Source organism: Ostrea edulis, chromosome 5 (genome assembly GCF_947568905.1).
Source record: "Ostrea edulis chromosome 5, xbOstEdul1.1, whole genome shotgun sequence".
Lineage (NCBI taxonomy): Eukaryota > Metazoa > Mollusca > Bivalvia > Ostreida > Ostreidae > Ostrea > Ostrea edulis.
This window is the reverse complement of record NC_079168.1, coordinates 60,219,982-60,242,065: the sequence shown is the minus strand read 5'-3', so window position 1 is coordinate 60,242,065 and position 22,084 is coordinate 60,219,982. Positions and strand designations below refer to the sequence as shown.

Below are 22,084 nucleotides of genomic sequence, written 5' to 3'. Positions count from 1 at the left end.
ATTTTAAGTTTATTAATACATTTCTGAATGTAATTTCATAATCTTAATGGAACATGGGTAGGAAGACAGTCTGGACAGATCCCACTTATCCTAATGGGATCCAACTCTCTTCCAGCTAAAACTTTTTACAGGACATGATTTTTTTATTTTAAGAAAAGTGCACATCTTTTTTTCCTCTCGGCTCTCATTCACTGCTTTTTTGCAGCCCTTTTCATAGTGTTTTCAGTTAGAACTGCAGCAGAAACCTTGGCTGTGCATACAAATTTGACAGACTGGACATTCATGTCTATCATTCTGCATCATGACCTCCATATAAAACTAGGGTCCCCGTGTATATACAATAATGCCCGATGAAGCGATAGCATAAGACAGTGCATGGCTATAAATAGCCACCGTCTAAAAACACCATAGGAGTTGGCAATTTTAACCCAAAAAAAGTATTCTATGGAAACATGACACTTGGCAAAGTCTCTCGACCGTCTGTTAACTTCAATTGTTAAATCACCGTTGCGTGAGGCACGCATGGAGGTACTAGCTGTTAGGTCAATCTGTTAGTTACAAACATTATCAATGTTGTTTAAACACTTGACACAATACCATGCAATTTTGTATATCATTGAAGCGTTTGAATGACTTCATCTCAATGTCTAACGAAAACCAAGAACCGGGAATGTATTTTTCCGGGAAAATGACTATATATTTTTTAATATCGAAAAAAAATTCTAGGGTCGGGGCTATAATTTAGGGTCGGCCGGGTTAGCGGAAACACAACACATTTTATCAGTGGCCTCATCTTCTCCTGAAGATGTACCAGTGTACCAAGTTTGATGTCTGTCAAGCAAAGGGTTCTCAAGATATTGAGCAGACAGTATATTCCTATGTACAGTTTAACCATTCACCTTTGACCCCGTGACCTCAAAATCAATAGGTGTCATCTTCTCCTGAAGACGTACCAGTGTACCACGTTTGATGTCTGTCAAGCAAAGGGTTCTCAAGATATTGAATGGACAGTATATTCCTATGTCCAGTTTGACCCTTGACCTTTAAACATGTGACCTCAAAATGAGCTGGGAATGGGTCTCCACTTCCACCCATGGAAATCTTTCTCTCCAACTTTCTTGAAACTTTCATCTTCTTTTAGTATTGTCATACTTTTGATCTTTACTTACATGGTCGCTTTCAGTATCAGTTTCATTACTCCTTTTCTTTTTATTCTCGTGAGAAGTATTCGCGAAAGCAAATAATGTTGTTTGCTTACTCATCATTAATCAATGTCATTAAAGTGCCTTAACTTGCACGTAGATTCAATTGAATTAAAACGCTTTGGTAATAGAGACAAATAAACTAGTTCCCTCTAAAACAGAAGCCAGGCAACATACACAAAAGGAAAGTAAAGCAACGAGAGAGTTTTTTCCAAACCGACAGACAAGTTAAAACCCCGTCGATCTGCTAGTCCGACGGACTATTGGTACATTAATATTAACTAGTCCGAGTCTGAAAACTGCTAGTCCCGGGCATCGGGCTACCGTATTTTTCAACCCCTGTTGAATCTTTGTATCATCATGATTATGTGAAACATTTTTGATAAAAATAATATTGCCCTCTTTATCAGTAATATCCATCACTTTTTGTAAACGAACAATAGAAACCATTAGGCCATTTCTTTACTCTAGAATTTTTAGTTTATTGTTTGTGCAAGAAATTTGTTTTGTGAAAACATGATTATGACTGTTAAAAACTCACAAAAATGGAATATATTGTATGTCAATGTAATAGGCATCACTTTTTGGGCACTTTATTTAAAATGTGAATAATTTAAAAAAAAATACGCTTTCAACTATCTCTTCCTTTTTATTCTCTGAAAAGTTAGGCTTTCTTGAAGTGTTTACAATAAAAATGAAGTAATTCCATGACCATTTAAAATTCCAAATAAAATGTCATAATATCTGAGAAGGACCCTACTACATGTATTGGATATGTTTGACAGGAAAATAGTGTGATGGTTTTGAAAAACAAGAGATGTTTGTAAAACACATATGCCCCCCATGGTGCAAAATTGAGAAGGGTTATACACACACACATCATTTAATTGAGAGTAGTATCATCAATTCAAAATATTGAGCAGACAATATCTTCCTATGTCAAGAGTGGATTGACCATGTGACCTAAAAATCAATAGGGGTCATCAACTCCTGAAGATGTACCAGTGTACCAAGTTTGATGTCTGTCAAGCAAAGGGTTCTCAAGATATTGAGCGGACAGTATATTCCTATGTACAGTTTGACCCTTGACCTTTGACCATGCGACCTCAAAATCAATAGGTGTCATCTTCTCCTGAAGATGTACCAGTGTACCAAGTTTAATGTCTGTCAAGCAAAGGGTTCTCAAGATATGGAGCAGACAGTATATTCCAATGTCCAGTTTGACCCTTGACCTTTGACCATGTGACCTCAAAATCAATAGGGGTCATCTTCTCTTGAAGATGTACCAGTGTATCAAGTTTGATGTCTGTCAAGCAAAGGGTTCTCGAGATATTTAACGGACAGTATATTCCTATGTCCAGTTTGACCCTTGACCTTTGACCATGTGACCTCAAAATCAATGGGGGTCATCTTCTTCTGAAGATGTACTGGCGTACCAAGTTTGATGTCTGTCAAGCAAAGGGTTCTCTAGACATTGAATGGTCAGTATATTCCTATGCCCAGTTTGACCCTTGACCTTTGACCATATGACCTCAAAATCAATAGGGGTCATCTACTCCTTAGGATGTACCAGTGTGCCAGGTTTGATGTCTTTCAAGCAAAGGGTTCTCAAGATATTGAGCGGACATTATATTCCTATGTCCAGAGTAGATTGACCCTTGACCTTTGATCTTTTGACCTGAAAAACAATAGGGATCCTCTTCTACTCATAACTAACCCACATATGAAATATCATTATCATCAAGTGAATGGTTCTCAAGATATTGAGCGGACAACACATGGTCTACAGACCGACCGACATACCGACCGACAGGTGCAAAACAATATGCCTCCTCTTTTTCAAAGGGGGGCATAAAAATATTAAATCATCACCAAAATATCAACATCATTAAATTTCTGAATGTATTTTCAAATGTATTTTCACAATCTAAATGAAACAATAATTTGACAACTCGCTCATCGGACAATTCGCTGACCAACTGACCATGCTGACAAATGAGTTGACTTCATTCAGGTGAATTTAAGGTAAAAATCCGAGGAGTACCAATTAATATCTGAGGAGTACCAATGTAAGAAAACAAACATCTCTTTATCCAAGTTATTGAAACAGCATTAAAACATCGGTATACACATATCAACACTTTGTGAAAGTTACGTCCCTTGTCCGCCATCTCCCGGATAAAAATCGTATTTCCCTATGTTGGCCTTTGTAATTTTCCTATCTGTAGCTTTGACATCTGTTATGTTTCCATCAATTGCAGTCAACTACAATAATGCCCCAGATTGGGGCAACCCATTAACTTGTATGAAAACTTGGCAATTGGCTAAAATTCAAAGCAATAACATCTTACATTTGGTAAGGTAAAGAAGGAAAACTTGGTTTTTCACCGACTGACCTTTGGCTGACCCCGCAAAGGGACGTAACTCGCGGCGAAGTGTTGATACGTGTATTTACACGGGGGGAAAACTGCGTCATTTTGACGCAGTAATTTTTTTCTTCAGGGGGTCAAATGAAATTTGTGTGCGTAAATTACACACATATGTGCGTTAACGGAAACCCTGATGCATTTAGATTTTATACAGTATCAGCAAACTTACACATAAATACTATATACAAAGTGTTGCCCCACCCTGGGGTCAGAACCCTTACTCTGGGGATCATCAAATTTACAATTTTGGTAAAAGACTACCTGCTCTATCCATTTTAGTATCAACAGCACTAAAGAAGATGTTATTTAAGTGTTTTACACATAAACACTATATACCAAGTTTGGCCCCACCCTGGGATCAGAACCCCTACCCCAGGGATCATGAAATTTACAATTTTGGTAGAGGCCTTCCTGCTCTCCATCACCATGCATTTAGTTTTTCTTACACGTGTGCAGTTCTTGAGATTGAAGAAAATTTTTGAAAATGGGTCAATTTTGGGCAGTTTTGGCACTAAACCATATGTATGGCCATGTAATATAATATACACACAGACATATATATACTTTGTTTACATGGTGTTATAATTGTAACAATTCTTTGTTTCTAGGGTATAAAAAGTCAGATATTTTAGGCTACAATTCAAAATATTTTTGTTTCCCCTTACCCTACCTAACTTTTTGGAAGTGGGTAGGTAGGTAGGCTTTTTATTTTTTTTTCTGGAAATTCTTGAAATTTATCAAACACACAAGAAACAGACAAACAAATCATTTATTGGTACTTAATACAACATATGAACAAGTTATGAGTGACTAGCATGACTAGAAAACTTTGAAAAAGGGCTATTCAAGTAAAAATAGCCCCGAGTATTTTTTGACTAGTAAAAATTCAAAACATGAATCAAATACTTAAAAGTATAAAATTTGACACTGAACACCGAGCAGAGAGGATTTTTTCTGACTAGAAATTGTTTGTTAATATCACTTCAACATACATGTATAATGAGGCTACTAAATAAAGTAATAATCTCAAATTCAATGTCTTTTGACTAGATATCATTAAGACCTAAAGGCCATACAAGTTAGATAATGAAATGTTTCTGTAGGTACAGTATACACACACACACACACATATATATATATATTAAAAGAAATAGAATAAACAGTACACAAAGTTAAAACAATGTTACTTTGAATATCACATATTTGAGACACTTGTTTAAGTCTTATAAATATATATATATATTCAGAACAATGTTACTTTGAATATCACATATTTGAGATACTTGTTTAAGTCTTTCACTACATGAAGGCCTTCATACTTGTCATGAGAAAAAGTTGTAGTTCCATCAAGTTTGTCAGATAAATACTAGTGATGGGAATCGGTGAGAACTTCATAATCGATGATTGGTTTACTGTAACTAATTATCGATTATAATCGGACAGAGAAATTATATAATGATTAAAGTTAATTCAACTACTGAAAAAGTGTAAATAAATATTATCCACGTTCATATTTGTTGCTTCTATAGCTGAGAGAGTGTAAGTGAATATTTTCTGTGTGTATTTGTTATTCTTTTAATTACATATATATAAAAGTCGCCCAAAACGGATATTGTTTGCTTCAGTTATATCCCCGTATATCAAAGTTACAGTTCATTAACTGACGATGGTCCGGCATAATTAGAATATGATTAACATTCAGCACAGCAAAATAAGGAAAGAAATTCATTTTATTAAAAACAAAAACTAAAACAGATCTATTGTCACCAACTGAAAACACGATACGCACGTGCAGAGTAACAGTGGCCCTTAAAAGCGGTTTTTATCTGCGAAATTCGCACATGGATTTACTAGTATCAAGATTTTCTTTGATCAATGGTCCTTCGTTTATATGCTTGAATCAAAGTACGTTTATCTCAGTATCTGACCAAGCGAACATACTTCATTCCCCGTGTATGGATACTTCGTGTGCGCCGTCATTACGATGAAAAAAACTTTTAGGTTACTTGATAAGTCACGGCAGGAATATTCTTCAAAAACTACAGTCGCTGAGAAAACAAAATCTAAAAACCTTTTAATTGGAATAAAATTTTCATAATCGAGTGCTTAGAATTTGCCAACAATCGACTGATTTTCGATTATAATCGATGATTGGAACACCACTACCTCAACAACATCAGTTTTGTGGGGACGAAAGTCCGAATCATTTGTGATGTCGTGGTAGACATCATCCCAAGTACAGTCCACAGAATATTCGAAGATCCCATTTTTACATATTGTTGTATTTTTGTTGCCGCACTTCACGGCCGCTGTGACACAAATGCCGAAGAATTCTTTCTGTACAAATTTTCTTTTACCAGTATGCAGGCCGTATCCATGTCCATAATAAACACCCCTTTCTTAATGGAATTCCAATTACAAACGTATTTTTCGATTGTTTCAAACGCGCTGGCAACAACGATTTTCAAAGACTACTAAGATTACGGATCATACGACGAAACGAAACTAAAAAAAAACCGAACTTTTGAGCGAAACGAAAAGAAAAACTCTGCGATTTTGGCGATAAAATTATTTCAGTCAGCGGATTTTAATCGGGTCGGTTTGGTAAGGGGAAACAAACTTAATTTTGGCCTTAACAAGTTTCTTTTAGTAGGCCTAGCAGTAGCAATGGGCGCCGTCGGTAGGTGGCGCTGGTGGCAACATTTCCCGCAATCACAAAAAGTTGACCTCACTGCGCTAGGTACTTTTCACCATTTTATATGATCAAGCCCGAGGTTCAAATACGAAAGTATTAACGTGAAACAAAAGTAAGGAGTTCAAAGTTTACGTATATGGTGATATAGAAAGCATGTGGTACGAAATGACATTTTGTCGGTATTTTGAAGTGAGAAAACAAGTAGCAAGACCAGAAATCGGCCATATACGCAGATTTTACGGCGATATTTAAATAATTCGAACTTCCTTTTTCTTTAAACAACACTGAGGTAATTCGTATATGTCCGGAGAATGTGGTAAAATAATTTTTTCAACCTGTTGGGTTGAATTTACAAGAACGATAACTCTAATATTTGTAAACGAAAACAAAGGGAAAATAAATCATGTGTACTTCACTGTCCGCAATAAAATCGCCGATATATGTGATTCAATGAAGTTTCCTGTTATCAAATTGTCATGTTTATTTTCAAAAATATATAATTATCCTAGATTTTGTACTTCACCTTGCAAATTGATACTGTACCATCAGTAGGTGGTGCTCACGTCATAAACAAAGGTTTTTAGGATGGCCGAGGCCACAAGCGGTGTCCAGGGTAGAGCCGGAGCCTTGGTGGGGGTGGAGGAGTGGGGGTAAATAACATAGCAATTTAAGACCGACCAGCCCATCTTTGCTGCAATTCTTAAGACGTCTCATTGCAGAAAATGATCTTTCGCAAGGCATAGAACCAACTCACGAACTGGCATGCTACTTTTCAGCATGTATAACTGCTTTGTTTTGCACAATTTTGCCTTCACTAGTGGTTTCGGTACAATCTTGTAATCTTTTCTATCAAGGATATTGATAAAGAACAATTAAAATAAGCATATGTAATTGAAACAATGATATTTGTGTAGAATTTTATACAGAAATACTATCATTTTCCTCGTCCGGTAGCTAAAATGACCGAGGGTAGGTATGTTTATTAGCGTTTTGAAGCAATATCGATACTTATTTTCAATAAAATAACGTCATATTCATATTTTACACACCCAAAAAAGGTAGGTTAGGCATCAAGTTCATTTCTGTTTAGTCTATTTTCACTAATATTACTTGAGGTCAAATATTTACACAAGTCAGAAAAATAACTTCATGCAAATATGTGAGGGTAGTCGTGTTTGCCTGTCAATTGTGATGCAGGGAAAAGAGATATTTTAAAATACTTATTAATTTTGAAATCAGCACATTTAAATTAAGTAGGATATTGATCAAAATGTTGAAAATCTATTGTTTTTAAAAATCTCCCCCTGTCGCTACTAACAGAGATTAATAAAATATTGAAATGCATACCTTTTCATCCCAAATCAAAGAATTAAATCAATATCTAGAAGTGTTTAACTCACCTCATTAACTGTTTAGGCGGATCATCTACACTGGATATACAAAAAACATTAAATTCTCCCATTGCAAATGTGTACTTCTTTCTGATTGTAAATGGCGCTAAAAGTTGGCGCAAATTACGGTTGTGTATAAGGACAACAAAATTCTCCGGATAAAATTGGAATTTCTTCCTTTCATTCATTCAAGAAAAAGAAAACTTAAAACGAGTATATTCATCATAGATTAATTTTATCACCACAAATTCCATTTACTCCATGTATAGAATAATTAGAAATAGTGAACCATACGACTGCACGATTATCTTTTATTTGGTACTTGAGACATTTCGGTCCAGAGACAATTCGACCCAAGTAATTTCGACCCACTTTTTTTTTTTTTCGTACGAGACACTTTGGCCCATTTTTTATCCATAATATTCCGTTTCAACAACATCATAGTACATTGACACTTAGACCCAATGACATTCCGGCCCAGAGACAATTCGGCCCAAATGTAAAATAAAACATTCATCAATCAATCCTTTGGTTTTATGATATTTTGTTTTCATGTTGAACATCATCATATTGATCACCCGTTTGTGCTGAAACCGTGTAGAATCGTGTGGTGTTTAAATTTTTTTCCAAAGAAAATGTATGACAAACAGCAGTTCTTTTCTCACTGCTTGGTATTTTACTTTTTCTTTTTTCTTTTTTTTTTTTTTTTTTTTTTTTTTTTTTTTTTTTTTCTACAAACGTGTTTTGTTTTGATGTATTTTTTCCCGACATTATACATGGTCAAAATATGATCAATTGTCATATACTACGTGTGCCAAAGTACCCATACATTTCTTCCACATAGCGTATGAATTTTGTCTATTTCCCTTTTTTGTTATTTACAAACATAAAAAGCTTGATAGTGAGTGAGTAATTCTATCGAACTGCTGCAATCGGCTCTTTTTACATGTACATGTTTCATGCAGATATTATCGAAATTTTATATTTAAAGCTTAAATCACTTAAAAATTGTCAGCCTCATAATACATGGTGCAATATGTATTAGGGATAATGCAGTCTTCATTAACTTTTATCTACAATTTTTCACATTTATTCTACTGGTATCATGTGATATCGAGGTCAATCCTGGATCAACTGTAGACAATGTCCTAGGCATACTACACTAAATATTAGAAGTATCAGAATAGCTCATCTTAAAGTAATTCCACCCTACTGTGATGTCATCAGATTTTGCAAAATCAATGACTTATTTAGATGTATGCATGATTAAGGAACATAAATTTTGTTGGAGTCTTTTCTAAGAGTTATTGTAAAAAAAAAAAATCTTGTTAAAAATAAACTACATTAAAAGTCTAAGTTATAGTTTATGCAACTTAAATTGGCTTTTTATCAATTATCTGCATAAAAGATGTGCATGAATTCATTTGCACTTTCGTGGTGAACATCATGATTAACCAATAGATCGTTTGGTTAAATACATGTAAATACATGTAGTTTTATGTCCATTGTAAGATTACTTCACACAAAGCAACATATTTTCTGTATTTCATATTTTGGAAGCCGACAAAACAGGAATACACACCTTGGCAACTAATTTAAAACGAGTCACAAACTATGCTTGGGTTTTTGCACTCCTCACTCATGATTAAACTTAACATTGTTTGAATTTGAAATTATTTGTAAACCCAACCCCAACCCCTAAGCTAGGGGTTTCTACGGACCTAGGTATTGACGGCTTTAAACCAATGATACATGATAACTTAAACAAGAGGCCCATCGACCACATCGCTCACCTGAGTCACCTTATCCCATATCTGAAGATTTTTCATATATATTTACATATAATTCCAATGTTATTTATTACAATTGTTTTGATTGGACAAAAATAAAACTGAACAAGAGTTTACACATCAATAAATCCAAAAACGCGATGTATTCATACACGCCTGAAAACAAATAACATAGTGCGGGGAAACTATTCAAATTTTTGTAATTGTTAATAAAGTGAATGAATTGGAACTATAAGAATCAAACATTCTTTTTGAAGAATTTATCGATGTGTAAACTCCGGACATTTTACTCACAAACTTAACATAAAAGTGCTTCGCACTTTTATTCAGTTTGTGAGTAAAATGTCCGGAGTTTACACATCGATAAATTCTTCAAAAGGAATGTTTAATCCTATAGTAAAACCTTAGTCCCTATTATGGTCACAACCTACCCCTGGAGGCCATGATTTTTGCAAACTTTAATCTATACACTATGTCAGAAAGCTTTCAATTTTTAAAGATTTTCACTAGATATTTGTATGCAAAACGTTGACCCCCCCCCCCCCTTGTGGCCCCATCTTACACCCGGGGGCCATGATTTGAACAAACTTGAATCTGCACTATGTTAGGAAGCATTCATGTAAATATCAGCTTTTCTGCCCCAGTGGTTCTTGAGAAGAAGAATTTTAAAGATTGTCCCTAGATATTTGTATGCAAACTTTGATCCCCCCTGTGACCCCATCCTACCCCCGGGGGCCATGATTTTAACAAACCTGAATCTGCACTATATCAGGAAGCTTTCATTTAAATATCAGCTTGTTTGGCTCCGTGGCTCTTAAATTGAGAAGAAGATTTTTAAAGATCTTTCCTATATATTTGTATGTAAAACTTTGATCCCCTATTGTGGCCCCATCCAACCCCCGGGGCCATGATTTGAACAAACCCGAATTTGCACTATGTCAGGAAGCTTTCATGTAAATATCAGCTCTTCTAGCCCAGTGGTTCTTGAGAAGAAGATTTTTAAATGACCCCACCCTATTTTTGCATCTTTGTGATTATCTCCCCTTTGAAAGGAACATGGCCCTTCATTTGAACAAACTTGAAAGACCTTCGCCCAAGAATGCTTTTGGCCAAGTTTGGTTGAAATTGGCCTATTGGTTCTGGAGAAGAAGTCGAAAATGTTAAAAGTTTACAGACAGACGGACAACAGGTGATCAGAAAAGCTCACTTGAGCTTTCAGCTCAGGTGAGCTAGAAAAGTATCAGTCATTCAGAAAGCATGGTGCATACTGTAAAACATATGTAAATATTTCTAAACACAATTATAGAAAGTTGAATAATCATCTCGTTCCATGCCAAGAAATCCCGTCCGGTCTGAATTCGTTGGCTTCAATAGGGTCATATTACATGCTGATTAATAGTAGCCGTCGCTTATCTCTTAATTGCGGTCACTGCAGATTTATAACGGTTTTTCTATACCGGAGATTTTGCTAAGAATTTCTTGGCATGGTAAACGAGTACGGTATAGCCGAGTTTGGAACGGGAAATTTAAAAGGGTGGGAGGGGGGGGTAGTAAAAATAATTTTAAAAATATGAACTACTGTATCAATACACATTCTGCAGACAGAAAGGTATATTCAATATTCTACAAAATATGCCGGCATCGGGATTGATCATCTAATGTGTAAAGGTATCACACCGGTAATTGTCCAATCAAAATTGTCCAATCAAAATGAACTTAGTCAATGGTAGTTCCATATATCTAAAAGAATGATTTTTTCCCTCTGCGCTATTCTTCTCATTTCCTCTTCTTCTTTTCTCTTAATTTTTGTACCCCTGATTAGGAAATTTTGTGTAATTTTCGGAAATAATCAGTTGTATACAAAGGAACTATTTGATGTTGGTAGCTGAGGCTACTTCCTGAGGTGCACTCAGGCTGTTTACACACATGTGAAAAGTGTAGTCTTGTTTGCGGGTAAAAACTTTCGAAAATTCTGCGTAGGATGTTGTTTTTGCGGTGTCGGCAGACGAGAGGGTAACAATGAGCATTTCCAACAGCTTGGCATCAATTTAAACATGTGATAAATTACAACGTTCTCTAACGATTAATTCAAAATATGTGATGAAGCGCAAGGGGGTGGGGGGGGTCACAATTTGTAATTTTTGCCATTGATGTGCAAAAATAAATAATTTTCAAAAATGACCAAATAAGCCGGTATATATGGGGTTATTTGAGTGTTTTAGTTGAATACACAAAAATCATGACCATGCCAAGAAATCCCGTCCGGTCTGAATTCGTTGGCTTCAATAGGGTCATATTACATGCTGATTAATAGTAGCCGTCGCTTATCTCTTAATTGCGGTCACTGCAGATTTATAACGGTTTTTCTATACCGGAGATTTTGCTAAGAATTTCTTGGCATGGCAGAACTTATTTTCTCGTTCGCACGATATACAGTAATTTCCATAATTTTTTTTTTTTTTATTTTATTCGTGCATTCTTTTTTTTAATACCGACTAGGACTGTACATGTATGCCTTGTGGAAATATATTCAACAGCTATAGCAACATTCAACTTTCTATATTTGTGTTTAGAATTAAATTTACGTATGTTTCGCAGTACTTATGCACCATGCTTTCTGAATGACTGGTACCTTTTTTATGTTATCATGTAGCATTGGTTTAAAGTCGTCAACACCTAGGTCCGTAGAAAGCCCTAGCTTAGGGGATTTTACACAGGGGGAGGGAGGGGGGTGTTGTTACAAATAATTTCATATTCAAACAAGTTTAAGTTTAATCATGAGTTAGGAGTGCAAAAACCTAAGCATGCATAGTTTGTGACTCGTTTTAAATTAGTTACCAAGGTGTACATTCCTGTTTTGTTTGCTCCCAATATATAAAATACAGAAAATATGTTGTTTTGTGTGAAATAATCTTATAAGGGACATAAACTGTAACCAATCAATTGGTCAATCATGATGTTCACAACGAAGGCACATCTTTTATGCAGAGAAGTAATAAAAGGCCAATTCAAGTTGCAGAATTTGCATTCTCATGACATTTTTTTTTTTTACTTTGACGCCACTACCTTCGCCCTTAGAAATCAAAGAACGTATTTTTGATAGACAATCGAAGGACTGTGTCCTTTCTGGTGAAAGAGGAACTTGAAGAATTTTGAAAAATATTTATTTAAAAAAGAAATTAAACGTGTACATGTAGTTCGATCATTTCTTTGATTTTGCAATGGTCCTTTTGTTTTTCAAAAAAATAACTAGTTAATTCCATTTACACAAGAAGTACTATTAATTTTAAAGGCACATGATTTAAATTTTCTAATCTCAGCGAGATTCGTCGAGGCTAGATATTTGGACTGACGCCTCTGAATACCATAGACTGTAAGTATATAGTAGGTGGAAAGTAAAAAAAGAAAAGTAAATCAATAAATACAACTACTTATCTCGTGCGAACGAGATATTATCTTGTTCGAACGACATAATATTTTCCAACATAAGACCAAAAACTGTGGGGAATGGCTCGACTAAACTGGTTCCCCGCTGATTGGTGCTACACACCTCTCACCAGAGGGCGTTACGCTACGCTCCACAACAGCAATCTCTCACCAGAGGGCGTATTACGCTGCGCTACAACACCTCTGTCAACGTCTAAATGTCAAGATTCTTGGCAAAACTTACCTATACCTATTGTACTGCCTTCCATGTCACTTTTATTAAAAACACAACACGGATTACAGTGAGATAACCAGTTGCAGTTTATTTGCCACAAACAGTTCACATATAGGCGCGGATCCTAAATAGCGCGTGTGTGTCCCTGTTTTAGTGGGTATACGTATGTGTGTATACGTATGTGTGTGCGTATATGGTAAAAAGCTACAATAAACAAATCAAGTCTATAAATGAAATGATATAGAAAGTCATAATGAAAAAGTAAATTAAGTTAGGTTACATTGCTACTATAAAATTAGATGCATGTAATTCACTACCTTAAAGTACACATGAACTTTATACTGGTATTTAAATTGCAGCTCTAAAAAATAAAGATATTAGAATCGTGATCGGCCACTGTTTTCCTAAATTTTAACGTTTGTATAGTTGCTCGAGAGTCTTTTACAGGAATGAATTGTGTACGTGTAAAGCACACATAAATAGCCAAACTTACACAGGAACCCGCATTGGTTCATAATTAAGATAAATATCCAAAATGCAGACCCTACCCAAGTTAAATAAACATAACGTAGCAAATTTGACTTTAACATAAACAGCAGATGCGAGCTAATGGTCAGTGCACTAAAATCAAGCGTGAGAATATGATTATAAAAACAATACAAACAATGAACAATTGATTCAGCTATTCCAAACCCGATACATTTGTCAGTGCATAAAAAACCCGAATGAAATGCAATTATAGAAATTATAAGATGAATGCACGACAATACACCTATAGCATCATGGATAATAATTTTATAAGTTTAAGTTTTATGCTTTAAATCTTAAAGTAGGTTCACAAAAACAACGTACGAATTCCATGATTATACTAGTATCATTGAATGAATGAATATTTATATAAACCTTCTAATTCGCTCAGGTGTCTCATATTTACCATCTTCTGATTTTAAAAAATTCAGAGAAGTGTTTGATTTGCTCAGATATTATCATTACAGTTCGATATGCTAAGTTAGATTTTGTACATTTTGATATAACTTGAGCGTAGCGGGAACGATAACTCTGGGTAGAGATTGCCACAACAGTAGTGAAGCTTACGTAGCGCGCCCTCTGGTGAGAGAATGACTTACGTACAAGTGAGAGCAAGGAACGACAACTCTGGGTAGAGATTGACAAGAGAAGTGAGGTCAACAGGTACCAAGTTTACGGATCGACCTGACACCACTACTTCCCGAGGACTTCAAAACTTCAAATTAAAACTTAAAAGACCTGAAGTGAAGGATGGCACTGAAAATACACATAATTTATTGGTTTGTACTCTAACGCTAGGCTTTTTTTTTTTTTTTTAAGTCTAAAGAGATCTGAGATGGTCATATATCACTGCGTGTGCACTCCGGGCAGCACTAAATACCGAAATGGAGTACTTTGTAATGAGGTATAAAAGAGAATTAAGATCTCCATTAAAACACAATATTTTTAACTCGTCGAAATATACACCGTCTATGATGAAAGGGCTATCCTAATATGTATGAAATATTATCCGTCATATTTCACATGAAAGTGATCCTATGGGTATGGCACGCCAAATTCACAAAAATGAGCTAAACATAGTTTCACAGTTGATAAACTAGGTTTATTGACTGTAAACTATAGTTTACGGTCCGTTAATCGTTAATCTATAGTTCACATCTGTAAACCATAGTTAACAGATAATCTATGTTTCACAAGCGTAAACTATAATTAACAATGAAAACAATCATTAGCGATTGCAAAACATAGTTTATCTGATAAATACGGTTTCACGATTGTAAACCGTACGATTATAAACTACAGTTTACAAGTCTAAACTATTATTAAAGCTGTATGGTCCGAATTACAATATTTTTTTCCATCTTGTAAAAACGCTATTAAATCATTGCACATATGTAGTTATGAGACTGTACGACATATCATAAATTATTTCACCAGTTTTAACCCAAATAATTTGATTTTAAGGATGACAGACCTAATTCGAAATTTTGCACTTCTGCGCAGAAATCCGCGCACATCGCTATTTACAGTCTCCGTGCATTGTGACGTCGCTGCAATTGTTTCATCACATTATGAACATGCGAAATTTACGAACTGAACTTGAGACTGTATATTTCTTTCATTATACAAGTAATACATCTTGTTTTAATCCATATTTTATATCAATTCTTCAATAAAGTCGATTTATAGAATTTCCATAACTTTTGTATCTGTGAATCCGCATCGTCTCAAACCTCGGGTTATTGTTTCATTCTATTTCACAAATAGAATGAAACAATAACCCGTGGTTTGCGACGATGGTGAATCCGTGACTTTAAAAAATCTGTCCGTGATTCTTCCGTGTTTTATGTATAATTTCTGGGATTCCGTAATTGTCCGTGTTTTTACAACCTTCCGTGCATATGGGATGAATCAAACTGTCTTACGTATGCACAACGAAATAAAAAAAAGGAGACTCTTTTGTTATTAAAATTTTACTTCTGAATATAGTTTATATCATGAATATTTTTATCAATAGTAATTACTGTATTACTCTATAAACAATTAACGATTTACGGCATGCACCAGAAGCGCATTACTAAAAAATCGACGACAATATCTATTTACAACCAATTGCGGAAAAGAGGGTAGAATTATATTTTGAACTCTTTCGACCATTCATTAAAACGACAAAGAAATAATGACTAAAACCGTATCAATCAACAACAAACGAAGAACAGAGGCAGGACCGGGGGTAGTTTCTCGGCTGACAATAAACACGCTATCGCCCCTACCCATTGGATAGATATTTTATTATTATACCAAAGCAGAATAATTCCTCTTCCGACAAAAAAACCCAAAACAAATCGTTCCGTCATAATGTTGGGAACAGCTGCTATAGTTGTGACGTTGAATACGCCGCTGGGCTTTGTATTTGACGTCACAATGCCGATTGCGCGGAAAATCGATCCTGCCGTTGAATAGTTTGAAGACTATCATCCTAGCGCAGATCTTAGCACAGAACCGATCACACAGCAGAGATACACATATATTTGCGAAAATAGTCGACTTATCATTATCTTTTGATGTAGAGAAAAATACAGTCAGTTAGAATAATATGCGTCTGAGATTGCAATTACCAATCAACATGTACCACCGTATTACAAAAACATGTATATATGCATTTACATTCAATACAAGTAGCCTACAAGAAATATCAGAATTCCTTTAATAAAATAGATTTATGCTACTCTTAAGCTTAACTTATAAAAATGTTTCAGGGAATAAAAGTCCATTTTGTTTCTGAAAGTGTTCATAAGAAAAATCTTATAGATGAAGATGACACTTGAAGTACATGTTAGATCCTTTCTTGAAACTGTCCGATAAGTCATGTACTTGATCTCTTATCATGTATGCTTTTATTCAAACATTTGAAATTTTTGAATTTATTTAGAAAGGTTGAAGATTATGAAAATGAAAACAAAATATGCATATTACATATAGGCCTACACTATATATACAAATCCACTGCATACTGAGCTCTATATCGGATTTATTGAATTTGTGACAGTTTGTACATTACATATTTTGACACCATCCCTGGAATATTATGCAATGACTCAGTGTCTAGATATGATTGGTGAACCTTTTCCTAATCCATGTGATTATTTAGTATAAAGGAAAAGTATGAAACTACAAGTAGAAAACCTATCCATTTCTTATTCAATGACATTTTCCTTGAAAACTGGCCAAAAAAGCGTCCTTTGACATGCTCCCCTGAAAAAGAATTGCCGATGACCCATACTTTTTTTCTTATAATTAGTAAGCTTATTGTCTTTTTAAAATCATCCTTTAATTTGGTATAAAACTCTATTGTAGAATTTTTTAAATTTTAACTTTTATATTGCACATCGCGCACCCGAACTGTCGTCACCGAACTGTTGGTGCCAAATTCCCAAACCATCGTATATGCCAAGTCCCGAACCGACATGCTCCCGAAACGTTGCGCACCCAATCAATTATATTTATTTTACTTTTAGTCTATCATTAACTAATATGTTGACAGAGCTACTTTTTCGAGGAAATTTTTGCCATTTCCACCACATGGCAAATACATTAACTGTACCCATTTGCAATCTTATGTGACAGCTAGGGCATCCGTATCAATATGCTTTTACCAAGTTTGTGCTCCATTCGCATACAGTCGTTTTACCTGTAATGAATATTTACCAGTATTGAATAATGTTTTATTTAAATAGTCTTGAAAAGGGTTTAAAAATTTCTTACTAAGTAAATACAATAAAAGGATGAATATTCTACCCCTGTGTAATGTCTTTGTAACATCTGCATGATTATTTTCCACAGTATTTACAATTTGAAACAATGACCAAGATTTGAACATGCACAATAATGAAACTTTGTAAACAAATGCATTTAAGGTAATTCCACCCTTCTATAATTATAGGTTCAATCTTATACTTAATTGTTTATTCTTCAAATAATATATCTTAGTAACAAATAAAAATGGTAAAATAAGTATGTTGCGGTATTAATAAATTTTTTATCAATTAGCACACATATACCTGTATCAACATCAGAAAATTGCAATTTTCCTTAAACAGCATTATCAAAATTTCAGAACTGGCTAAAATGATATAATAGCTAGTATTCAAACCACTTTCATGAAACTTATTTCTTTAAAAAATATACAAAATGTTTGTGAAAAATAAAGGAAATTTATCGCATAATAGACTTGATAAATAATTTGATGAAAACAGAGTTATTGCCCTTGGATTCAATATATAATTGTTCTTATACCCCCCGCAACAAGTTGTGGGGGTGGGGGGTGTATACTGGAATCGGGTTGTCCGTCTGTCCGTCCGTCTGTAGACGCAATGGTTTCTGGGCTCTAAAGCATTATCCTTTCCACCTACCGTCACCATATCATATATATGGACTACCCATGGGATGAAGATGTTCCCTATCGATTTTGGGGTCAAAAGATCAAAGGTCAAGCGCACTGGACATCGAAGTAGCAATATGGTTTCCTGGCTCTAAAGCGTTATCCTTTCCACCTACAGTCACCATATCATACATATGGACTACCCATGAGATAAAGATGTTCCCTATTGATTTTGGGGTCAAAAGGTCAAAGGTCACGTGCACCGGACATCGAAGTAGCAATATGGTTCGGTTTGTCATGCCATTTGTTTTTTACACTCAGAAAAGAGGTAGTTTATACCTATTACCAACACCCTTTGGAAGATTGGGGTAAGCGGGGGGTATTCTTAGTGAGCATTGCTCACAGTACCTCTTGTTTCATATATAACTTATACTTTTGAAATATTTTATAGTTAACAAGATTTTTTACAATAGCTATTGAAAAAGACTCCAACAAAATTTAAGTTCCTGTCATGCATAAATCTTATTGAATTATTGACTTTGCGAAATCTTATGAAGTCAAAGGAGGGTGAAACTACATTAACTCAAAATTTGCAGTGTGTTGTTGATCCAGATTGAGTATGTTATCAACATTTAGGATAAATGTAACAAGTTAAATTAAGAAAAAATTGACTTTTGTATGAAATAATAACATCCAAACTAACCACGTGTTGTTTTCCTAGTTTCGAATAAGTTTGAAACGTGTCGTTTTACGTGATGCAAAAACCTGAAAAGCTGGCAGAAGTGGAGGTACTTCCAAAAGGAATTATATGTACAAGAAAAGAGATTGCATGAAAATTGTGTATCAGAAGATGGTTGATTTAATTTTGATAAATCATCACGAAAAGTTTATCATAAAATACATAATACTGTGTTTAGTTTAGAAAAAATGATCTTAAGGAAAGGCCGTGCTTTTACCTATCCGGTTTTAAATTTTAAACACCGACTAGAAAGTTCCGGTTATAACTTCTTTGTCTAATGTTTGTAGTTTACGAGAACTGTACGAGTCAAATTTAGCATTCAATTGTGAATCTTCAGATATATTTACCATGAATTATTATAGTGTCAAGTCCTCACTAGCTCCAATGGTACAAAGCAATATAATATCTACACTGATCTCTAAAAGGCTCAATATATAGCTTGCAATCTAAGCCTGAACAAGTTAAAAATCATACATAGGCGTGACCCTCACAGTGGAATTCAAACTGTTTTTAGTGAGTTTGTGTTTGGTTCAAAGAAACCCAGAATTATAAAGCCTCAGAAAATCATCAGCAAAGTTGTTTAATATTTGAACTCTTCTTCATACGTACTTTCAAGAAACAAAATTAATTGTACATGAGCTGTAGCTGCTAGAATCTACATGAATTTATTTTTTCTATAAGTATGAGATAGCATGTATGTATTTTTATGTATGATATGATTGATAACCAAAAAAAAAAAAAAAAAAGAAAAGAAAAATAACACACACACACACAATTGTGAGAAAAAGGAAGCCCCCCCCCCCTCCCCACTCCTCGTGTTCTAATTGTCTGGTAGGACAAAATTTTCAGTATGTTTCACATATATATATTGTTATATTCTATTAATCTTGATTTTAAGACTGTATTTGCTGTTACAATTTACTAATTTCAAAGTGTGCAAAGAATAATTGTAAAACTTAAATTAAAAAATGGGGGGGGGGGTTAGGGGGGTTACGTATTCAAGAGAGCATTCTGCAAAATATCTCTGGTCAACTATAGTAAAATATGGTTTTTTGTTAACCTTAGATATATTTCTAAATATTTTTAAAGAAAAACTGGCATGTAAACATTTTAGATTTTGAGAATTTTTGAAAATTGCAATATTCTGTGATTTTTTTCTGAAGGATGTGAGCAGATTAAACAGCAATTGTGTATGTTTTCAATTGAATATCTTTAAAAATTCTCTCAGTAAATGAATATCTATTCGTTTCTATATATTATAGCTTAAAATGATGTGCTTTGGTACATGAATGAATAAAACATGGGATCATGCATCCTTGTGTTAAAATTTGGCTTTTGCATTTGGGGGTATATGTGCTCTGTAGCACATAGTATAAAAATAAACCCGCAAAGGTATGTCTAATATGGGTTTTTTAGTTAGTTTATGAGTTGTTAAAGTTATTTAAATGAAAAAATATTTTGATTGACAGAAATTTCTAATAGTATTTACCTACCTTAATCAACAAGTAATGTATTATGTTTATAAATATACTTTAATTATGTAGAATTTTCTTGAAGATATATTTCAACAATAATTTCGATCTGCCGATTTTATTTATTGGGTCAGCAACAGTAGAGGACGCTTGATTTGATACTGAAAAATGAATTGGAAACTAGGAAAATAGGGGGGTGTTGTAATTGACATTTCTGTGCCTGTACCATTCATATTTTGGGAATTTTGGTACCACTTACTACCGGTAAAACGACTGTACTGATGTAGACTCCTCCAACCACCACACAATTTATCCCTCGGGGTGCCAGAAGTTCACTAGCCATGTGTCCTGAATTGGTAAGAGGAGTGTGGTAGTCTCTACATACCATTGCATGCTACCGTCTCTCTTCTGCACTTTTATTTTATGATAAGCACCGGTAAACATGGAACTTGGTACCAATTTTTTAGGTCACAGGTCAAGGTCAAACAGCATCAAATGTACATTATCTTGAATATTACATCCACCAATTAATGGGGATGCTGGTAGGGGATATGTATTCCTTTGATATGCAATGCTCTCAGAGAATGTCAGACACTTTGGCCCAAAGACATTTAGGTCTAAAGACACTTCAGCCTAATGACACTTCGGCCCTGACATTTCAGCCCAAAAAGTTGGACACTTTGGCCCAAATTTTTGAGACACTTCAGCCCAAAGACATTTCGGCCCTATTATTTATTTCTCTGAGACACTTCAAGCATTTGGGGAGGGGGAGGGCTTTATATATCACATCTGATGATGATATAATTTATTTCCAAATTAGGGCCCTCTTGGGCATGCAGCATACATGATTGTTAATAATACATGTTCATATGACAAATTTCAATGTGCAATGTTTATCAAAATAATGATAAAAAGAAAAGAATAAAGAAAAAGCAGAATATGCACTATTAGTATGAGCTCAAACAATGTTCATAACTTGAGACATTTTGAACATGATAATACTTAATGTATTACATGTAAGTACCACTGTGTATCCTAATGCAAAACAGTCAGAAATACACACAAGAAGAAAATATATACATGTACATAACAATAATACTTGTAATAATAATAATAGCAAAGGTAGTATAGATACTTAAGTGTAATACTCCACTGTAATGCAAAAGATGCCACGGGATGGTGCATTGATACTGGTCAACATGTCATGTGCCACGGGACGGTGCATTGGTACTGGTCAACATGTCATGTGCCACGGGACGGTGCATTGATACTGGTCAACATGTCATGTGCCATGGGACGGTGCATTGGTACTGGTCAACATGTCATGTGCCACGGGACGGTGCATTGGTACTAGGTCAACATGTCATGTGCCATGGGACGGTGCATTGGTACTAGGTCAACATGTCATGTGCCACGGGACGGTGCATTGGTACTAGGTCAACATGTCATGTGCCATGGGACGGTGCATTGGTACTAGGTCAACATGTCATGTGCCACGGGACGGTGCATTGGTACTAGGTCAACATGTCGTGCCACAGGATGGTGCATTGGTACTAGGTCAACATGTCATGTTTATAATGAGTGCATATGTGCAAACATGCTTTCATATGGTTCATACATAATACACTGTAATACTAGTGTATGAGCTTAGACAATGTATATAACATATGAGACATTTTGAACATGATATAATTGATGTAATACTTGTAAGTACCACCATGTATCCTAATTATGCAAGTCAGAAATGAACAAAGGAAAAAAAATAATAACAATATTACATTTTAACACAACATCAT

At 34.8% G+C, this 22,084-nt stretch overlaps 1 protein-coding gene and 1 long non-coding RNA gene across 3 annotated transcripts in view; one reads left to right on the top strand and one right to left on the bottom strand.

Annotated features, from left to right (window-relative positions):
• Positions 1-9,379, bottom strand: part of LOC125652374 (uncharacterized) — a 71,995-nt gene extending 62,616 nt beyond the window's left edge. For both annotated transcript variants that reach the window (XM_048881542.2, XM_048881543.2), the window contains exon 1: positions 7,727-9,379. In XM_048881542.2, the coding sequence (XP_048737499.2) occupies positions 7,727-7,905 (179 nt within the window). In that variant the 5' untranslated portion in view covers positions 7,906-9,379. The remainder of the gene's footprint in view (positions 1-7,726) is intronic.
• A 4,930-nt stretch (positions 9,380-14,309) lies between these two features.
• LOC125652389 (uncharacterized) overlaps positions 14,310-22,084 on the top strand; it is a 38,581-nt gene continuing 30,806 nt past the window's right edge. Inside the window, exon 1 of the long non-coding RNA XR_007361556.2 lies at positions 14,310-14,475. This is a non-coding gene — a long non-coding RNA (uncharacterized LOC125652389). The remainder of the gene's footprint in view (positions 14,476-22,084) is intronic.